The following is an 8,895-nucleotide window of genomic DNA, read 5'->3' on the forward strand; positions in this document are numbered from 1 at the left end:
GACCTTCTTGTTCCTCAAGCCGTAGATTAACAGGTTCATCAAGGGCATCACCACTGTGTGTGGGCCTTGCTGGATCCCTAAGCATACTTGATGGGGTGAACCAAAGTAGGCCTGGGCTTGGCAGAACAGTAACACACTAGGTATCAGCTAACCAAGTAATCACACTCCTTACTAGAGATGATGGTACAAAAAGCTTCAGCTTTCTCGAGTAACTAGATAAATGCATTCCTAAGATATGTACAAGAACACACTGACTCCTCGTAAAGATAAGGAGGGGATGACAGGATAATGGATGAGGGTGTTTTGTTCAGACTAGCAGGTATGAGGATTAGAGTGGTAACTAACAACATCTGGAGTGTAATACATCACTTGTATGTAACAATGTATGAAAGGAAAAGTCATAAGAGGGGCATCTTTGTGTTAGTTGAGGGGACAGCAGCCTGGTGTGCTGACTGAACCAGTACCATTGGCACAGGCATACATGTGTTAGTGCACCTCTAGCTCCTGTGGGGCACTAGTAACATGCTTTACTGACGATAAACCAGGCCGAGTGCCTTTGTCACTGAATCAAGCCTGTGGTCTTTCTTTGTGCACAACATCGAGGTCTGACGAATCATTAGGCTGCATTCCCTCTCGTGCAGTGACATATGAGCTACAAGAACAGCAACACCAGGCAGCCTTATCAACTCTCCACAGCACTAACATTCCCGGGCATCCATCCTAGACATTGGCTCGATCTTAATCCAATCATTTGGAATGAGGGGAGGGATAGATCTGTTGTTTGAGCATTGGCCTATTAAACCCAGGGTTGCAAATTCAGTCCTTGAGGAAGGGATTTGGGTCAAAAATCTATCTGAGGCTTGGCACCGCTTTGAGCAGGGAGTTGGACTAGATGACCTTCTGAGGTCGCTTCAAATGCTGTGATTTTCCACAGAGAAGCTTTGATCTCCTTGTTCCTAATGCTGTAGATGATCGGATTCATCATTGGAGGCACCACAGAATAGAGAACAGGCACCATGAGATCCAGACGTAATGGAGAGCTGGAGGTTGTTTTTCAAGTAGGCAAAGATGTCAGGGCAAATAAACATAGAGACTACACTGAGGTGAGGAAGGCAGGTGCAGAAGACTTTATGCTGGCCCTGCTCAGAGGGGATTCTCAGCACTGTTTTGAAGATTTGAACATAATGACACATGTGACAAAGGAGGGTCAGGGAGCAGTGGGAAAGTGCTAGAGGGGAAATACATAAGCCCTAGGCTACTTAAGTAGTGGTTCCCTGTAGACTAGGGAGTGTTGCTACAGGTTAATTGAAGCATCTGTAGTCAATTAAGGCCCTGTTAGGAACCTAATAAAAACCCCTGCTTCAGGCAGTCAGGGAGGAGGAGGAAGAGATGACTGGAGCTTGGAGGTGTGTTTGAAAAACCAGAGAACCAGAAAAACCAGGGAGACCCTGCCCCAGCAGGGAGGGAAACTCCATCCTCCAGCATGTAAGGACAGAGGGTAACTTCACCCAAGGGGAAAGAGGGTAAGAACCCACAGGAGTTGAGAGGGGTTGGGGCTCAGAGTGAGAAGCAAACCCAGACCCTTCCCCTTCTTCCCACCTCTATTACCTTCTCAGGCCGCTAGCGGGGACTTTGGTGCCCCAAGAGCAGGGGAAAGGGTTGGCATCTTAGCCCCACACACACATCAAGAAAATGCAGGACACACCATATTAACAGTGGCCATCTTGTCACACACAGTTACTAAAAAAAAAAAAAGCTCAAGACTAAGTATGCACCAAGTGCAAGAATCCCAACTTCACTGAGATGTGAGTCAGAGCAGGAGAGCTTGAGTAGTTGGGGAATTTCACAGAAGAACTGAGCCACCATGTTCCCTCCATGGAAGGTTAACTGAAGTGTGTTACCGGTGTGCAGTGCAGAACTGAGAATTCCACTGATACAGGCACTGGCTGCCATTTGGACACCAGCTGCCCTGTTCAGTACTCTCTCACAGAGCAGTGATTGACAGATTGCAATGTATTCATCATACACTATAATGGTGAGTAATGCTATAGCTGCTGAAGTGAAGAACATAAAGAGAAAGTCTAGGGTGACACATTCGGAATAAGAAATCAACCTGGTGTTTAAGATGGAGCTGGCAGAGGATTTGGGGATACTGACAGAGAAGGAGAAGATAGACAAATTCATTAGGAAAAGAACATGAGGGAGTGAAGATGGTGGTCAAGGGCTTTGACTATGATGATGAGAAGGGTCCTCATCCAGGACACCAGATAAAGGACTAGAAACACCAGGAAGTGTAAAATCTGCATGTCCTTAACATCACAGAAGGAACTTGGTCATGGTGGTTTAGCTGGATATTTTCTTCCTCTGCACATTGTGTCTTGCTAATGGAGGGAGGGACAAAGGTACTTGTCAGGATCAGAGTGACAGAGGGAAGGACTCTGCTTCCCCTCTTAATAATATCTCTTGATTGGAATGTCAAAGTAGCACAGAACTTGTAACTTCTTTTTAATTAGGAATTGCCACTTTGCCTCTCCTCAGACACCTGTGTCAATTAACTTAGCACTCTTGAAGTCAATGGAGCTGCATCAGTTTACACCATCTGAGGATCTGATCCAAGATGTTGCTTATCAAATACATTAAAAAGTGGGACAAATTGCAAGCCAAACCCATCAGACCTAGCAAAGATGGTCCCTCAGTTCTGGCAGGGAATAGACTAAAGCTCTAAAATACTAAAATGAAAACACTCCCTGATTCCCACTTTCCAGGGAAATACGACACAGTCTGACCCCGTATCCTGTGATCTAACTTGTCTGTGAGAACATAAGCAAGGCAATACTGGGTCAGACGAATAATCCATTTAGCCCAGTGTGCTGACAGTAGCCAGTGCCAGATGCTTCAGAGGGAATGAGAAGAACAGGGCAATATTGAGAGCCATTTCCTGTTGTCCTGTCCCAGCTTCTGGCAGTCAAAGGTTTAGAGACACCTGGAGCATGGGGTTGCATCCTTGACCCTCTGGGCTAACAGCCACTGATGGCCCTATACTCCATGAACGTATCTTAGTCTTTTTTCCAACCCAGTTATACTTTTGGCCTTCACAACATCCCATGGCAATCAGTTCCACAGATTGACTGTGCGTTGTGTGTAAAAGTACATCCTTTTCTTTGTTTTAAACCTGTAGCAATCAAGTGACTCCCTAAGTCTTGTGTTATGAGAAGGGGTAAATAAAATTTCCTTATTCACTTTCTCCACACTAGTCATGATTTTATAGACCTTAATAACTGTTATTGCCCTTCTCTGTACCTTTTCCAATTTTAATATATCTCTTTTCAGATGGGGTGACCAGAACTCCTTGCAGTATTCAAGGGGAGGGCCTATCATGTATTTATATAATGGCTTTACGATATTTACTGTCTTATTATCTACCCCTTTCCTAATGGTTCCTGTTAGTCTTCTTTGTTTGTTTTATTTTAGTTTGTTTTGTTTTAATGCCATTGCACATTGAGTGGATATTTTCAGGGAAATATCCATGATGGCTCCAAGATCTCTTTTCTGACTGGTAACAGAGAATTTAGACCTCACCCTTTTTTATGTATAGCTGGGATTATATTTTCCAAAGTGCATTACTTTGCATTTATCAACATTGAATTTTAGCTGCCATTTTGTTGCCCAGTCACACAGTTTAGTGAGATCCCTTCACAGTCAGGTTTGGACTTAACTGTCCTGAGTAATTTTGTATCATCTGCAAACTTTGCCACCTTACTACTTATCCCTTTTTTCCAGATCATTTATGAATAGGTTGAACAGCACTGCTCTCAGTATAGATCCTTGATGGATCCCATTATTTACCCCTCTCCACTTTGAAAACTGACTGGTTATTCCTACCCTTAGTTTCCTATCTTTTAACCAGTTACTGATTCATGAGAAGACCTTCCCTCTTATCCCATGACTGCTTACTTTGCTTAAAATCCTTTGTTATACAGGAGGTCTGACTAGATGAACACAGTGCTCCCTTCTAGCCTTGGAATCTATGAGTCTATGAAACAAAACAAAATAATAATAATAATAATATATTCCCATGATGTAATACTCAGTGATAATAATAATAAAAATATTTATGATATTTGGCCCTGATATCTGTCTCCCACTGTTCCAGGTAAGATGTAAAGACCTCACAGTCTCAATAGACAAGACATGCCAAGGGTGGGAAGCAAAACAGAGACCCTGAGTTGAAGGAACTTGCCTCAATTCACCCAGCAGATCACTGGCAGAAGAACCCAGGAATCCTAACACACAAGCCCCTTAGAAATTCATAACTTAATGTGTTTTTGGTATAAGCCCTGTCTGACTGTGAATATGAGGATGTTATAAAATTACCTGTTGTTGATTTCCCTCACATAGAGTGTGTGTGGGTGTGGGGTAGTGGGCAGAGGGGACATACACAGACATGGACACACTGAGTGTCCAAATTTTATGGGCTTAGACATACAGACTCATTTCACTTGGAGAGAGGGAGATTTCTTGCATTTCCCTGATACCTAGAGGCTTCAGTCTCCTAGATGCTTCACAAGCACATAATGAGAAACAGCCTCTGTCACATAGACTATATAATCTGAACACACAATGGAAGGGAGGGGAAACTGAGGCATAGAGAGGAGAAGCGACTTGTGTTAGGTCACACAGCAGGTCAGTGGCCAAGACAGGACTAAATACCAGGTCTCAGGAGTACCCGTCCTGTGCCCCTAGCCCTTGAATCACAGTCATTGCTCTATACACTACTGCCTCTCTATAACTGTGATTACTTCAGTTTCTGGGAACATTTACAAAAGTACAATACAGACAGACAGTAACGCTGGCCTCTGGGCCTCTGATCCCGGGTTGTGCAGGGGTCCAGGGAGTGAGTGCCTGAAGGCCCTTAGGAATCGGCATTGATAAATATCCTTCCAACAGCACCAGAGTTAGCCACACACAGCTCGGCTGCAGAGAACAACAGGTCTTAATATTTTTCCAGCAGGTCAGCCTCAGTGTGAGGAGAGAACAGTTTCCCCTAATACAGTGGTATATAGATTAGATAGATAGATAGATAAATAGATTACTGAAAGGAGTCTGGAGTTGGAGGAGAGAAGAGCTAGGAGGATTTCACAAGCACCGACACAGTAAGTCTGCTGTTGCAATGAAATATACGTGAGGCTTCCAGAAGTGCCTTTTAAGGAAAAAATTGTAAATGGTTGTAAATGGACAATATGTATTTTTTCAGATTTTCAGTCTTATTTCAACTTGGACATAGCTAATGCTATATGGTGCAGTTGGTCTCATGATCAGGTGAAAAGCCAACAGAGAGGAAGATAATGGGGGTGGAAAGGGAACAAAAACCAGAGCAGGATTTCATATGTATCAATCAGTGGTCCAGCAGTCATGTCCAAGTATGCACACTGGTGACCTGTGGTCTGGGTGTATGATGAATCGATGATCCTCAGGGCTCATGAGCAAAGGACAGAGTCTCCAGAGTGAAGGAGAAGCCTGTCGAGTCTTCACCTGAGAATCTCACAGCTCCCTGTTTCACACCCCCTCCATCATTTTAAGGACCACAAAAAGGGGGTGATGGGCGGACTAGCCCTTTCGCTCATTATATTGGCCACCAATTAGACCTAGTTTGGTTTATCTTCAAGGACTTATAATGCAGTCTTTAATTGCACAATCACATATTGCTTTTTCCACTGGACCCTTTGCTCATTCAGTGCACAGGATAGACTTAGTGAGCAACTATTCAGTACTTTGTTTTCTCCTGATTCTTCACTGTGTGCACCCAGGCATTATTCACTGCACACTGTTCTACCCTGCTCTGAAGACAAAATAATCCATCATATCTTGGGCTTTTCTATGGTGCTGATCTATGGTGCTGATCTCTATACTATCTGAGTGCTTCATGAAAGGGCTGGGCAAGAACCTGCATGTCCATTTCATGGGATAGACTTTGATTTCAAAATTTATTTTCATTCCAAATTGTAATGAAAAATTGAATTTCAAAATTTCCCATTAAATGATTTTTTTTTAAAGTTTGGGGGTCAGTTCGAACACGAAAATTCAATAAAACTGAAGCATTTTGTTTCAATGTTGACTATATTTTTATGTTGTTTTAGATTATTTTTAGTTTATATTTGTTTAAAAAAATATTTTTAATTTTAATTATTTCTCATGCCAAATGTCAAGTCCGTGCTCCAAAGCAAAGTCTCACTAGAGCTTAACATGAGCAAAAGAATGTATTTTCCCCTGGTTCATTCTTGGAAATGTCTCAACTGTTTTGAGGCAGATATCTGGCATAGAAAATATCAGTCCCAATGGCTGAAGTTTGGTAAAGCTATAAGCAACAGAAAATAGGGCCTTGTAATGGGAAGTGTCAGGCAACATTAATAAGAGGTAACATTATCAATCCACCTAGTACAACATCACTCAGTACCCAAACACCAAATAATAATTTTGTGCACCCTAATGACTTTGAGAGGGTTTTGCATTGGTTGACCCTAAATGTGAGTGTTCCAGAATGAGAAATCATTAGTCCTTCTGCATGAGATCCAAATGTCATTTATCTTCTTCCTAGTCAACTCAATTTTTAATTTCTTATGAAAAAAAAACAATGATGCTAAATCGTGCAGTTCGTACTCATGACAGACCATCATTGGGATCGATGGCAGTGAAATCCAGTACAAATAAAAAGAACCCGGCTACATGGTGTCCTGATCGTCACTGGATCTTGATCTTGCAGCAGTTCTAATACAAATGGTATTACTGCTAATAAAAAATATTACACTGTTGCCACATTTTTAAACAGAGATTCAGCATGGGGTAGTGATTATGAGGGTTGAAGTCAAGGCTCTTGGGTTCCAAGTGTTTATCTTGTAATTAGGAAAGTGTACAGAACCAGGAGTCCTGTGTTCTCTTCCCAGCTCTGGGAAAGGAGTGGGGTGTAGTGAGTGGGAGACCAGTCAGAACTGTGGGGTTCTTTTATTCCGTTTTTGGTTGTTAGTGATGAGTCATGACTAGAACAGCCAGCGGGGTTTCAGGACTTTTTCTGTGTTGTGTTCCTGACTCTATAGCTGGAGCATCATGTGACCATGAGTGAGACCTTTCACCTCTGAGGGAGATGCTACTCCCATTTACAGCAGTGTAAATGCAGAGTAATTCCACTGCTTTCAATGAAATTACTCCAGATTTACACTGGTGTGCCTGACAGCAGAATCTAGCTGTCTGGTCTGCAGTTTCCCTTCTGTAAAACAAAGATAAGATTTTCCTAACTTTATACATCTTTGATTGAAAAAGTTATATAAGGATCTACAAAGTAATCGGTCCTGATTATAATTTATTTCACATTGGTGTAAATCAAGAGTAATCCCATTCAGTCAATGGGATTATCCTCTCTCTCTCACTGAGCCTAATGTAATCAAGAGTAACTCCACTGGAGTCAATGGGGCTGGTTCCCTCACCCTCATTCTCAGATTACATCAACCTTCATGAAATAAACATCTGAGTTTAACTCAAAGGAATTATGGTGGTTTACACAAGAGGAGAGATATTTTACTAGTCTAATACTGACCACTGTCCTTGTCCTTCCTCTACAGGCAGTTCATAATACACTGAGAAAGAAAATGTCTAACCAAACCACCATGACCACATTTCTTCTCCTGGGATTCTCTGATGTTCCAGATGTGCAGATTTTATACTTCATACTTTTCTTAGCAATTTACCTGGTGGCACTGATGGAGAATCTTCTTATTATTACAGCCATAGCACTTGACCATCATCTTCACACACCCATGTATTTCTTTTTGATGAATCTATCTGTCGTAGACCTTGGTTCCATCTCTGTCAACATCCCCAAATCAATGGCTAATTCCATAACCCACACTAGGACAATTTCCTATGCTGGATGTGTTGCCCAGGTTTTTTTCCTTGTCTTCTTGTTAGGAGCAAATTTTTTCCTTCTCACTGTCATGGCATACGACCGATATGTTGCTATCTGCCAACCACTGCACTATGAGAGAGTGATGAACAGGAGAGCTTGTGTCCAAATGGCAGCCAGTGCCTGGATCTGTGGTAGTCTCAATTCTGCACTGCACACTGGGAACACATTTGCATTAACCTTCTGTGGAGGCAACATGGTGGATCATTTCTTCTGCGAAATCCCCAAGCTACTAAAGCTCACCTGCTCTGAATCATATCTCAGTGAAGTTCAGATTGTCACCTTTAGTGCATGCTTAGGCTTAAGCTGCTTTGTTTTAATAACTTTTTCTTATGTTCAGATCTTCAAAACAGTGCTGACAATCTCCTCTGAGCAAGGACGCCATAAAGCCTTCTCCACCTGTCTTCCTCACCTCATTGTGGTCTCTTTATTTGTTTTCACTTGCATCTTTGCCTACCTGAAACCCACCTCTAGTTCTACATTGGGTCTGGATCTCATGTGGTTTTCTCTACTCCATGTTACCGCAATAATGAATCCAGTTATCTATAGCATGACGAAAGGACATCAAAGCTGCATTTGAGAGACTGACTGGTGGCGTTATTCACCAAGAATTAATTGTCTGTTGTAAATATCCTTTTGGCTTTGTTTCTCCTGACCATGTCATTATTTCCATGACACACAATTGTAACAGAAGGTACAGTTTGTACTCTTGGCGCACCAATTCAAAATCAAAATTAACTCACAGATATCAACGACTTGGGCTGATTTCACACCGCAGAAGTTCTTACTTCAATAATAGAGTTTAAACTCGATGTGCATTTGTGAGAGGGAAGAATTGGGGCTCTTCTTCTTACCAAGCAATAGCTAGAGGATGGAGAGCCGTTCAGTGTTTGAGCATTGGCCTGTTAACCCAGGGTTGTGAGTTCAATACTTGAGAAGCA

The 8,895-nt window shown here is 42.2% G+C and overlaps 1 protein-coding gene across 1 annotated transcript; it reads left to right on the forward strand.

Moving 5' to 3' along the window:
- The first annotated feature begins 7,640 nt into the window (after positions 1 to 7,640).
- Positions 7,641 to 8,534, forward strand: LOC142047715 (olfactory receptor 14A16-like). The gene has a single exon (XM_075072092.1). It carries the CDS (start codon positions 7,641 to 7,643, stop codon positions 8,532 to 8,534), a length of 894 nt encoding a protein of 297 aa, XP_074928193.1.
- Positions 8,535 to 8,895: the final 361 nt, after the last annotated feature.

The sequence above is a fragment of the Chelonoidis abingdonii genome, chromosome 13 (assembly GCF_003597395.2).
Source record: "Chelonoidis abingdonii isolate Lonesome George chromosome 13, CheloAbing_2.0, whole genome shotgun sequence".
In the NCBI taxonomy this organism is placed as follows: Eukaryota; Metazoa; Chordata; order Testudines; family Testudinidae; genus Chelonoidis; species Chelonoidis abingdonii.

What these genes read in the sequence shown, in the direction of transcription:
- LOC142047715 (XM_075072092.1), top strand. Translation starts at nt 7,641, where the DNA reads ATGTCTAACCAAACCACCATGACCACATTTCTTCTCCTGGGATTCTCT.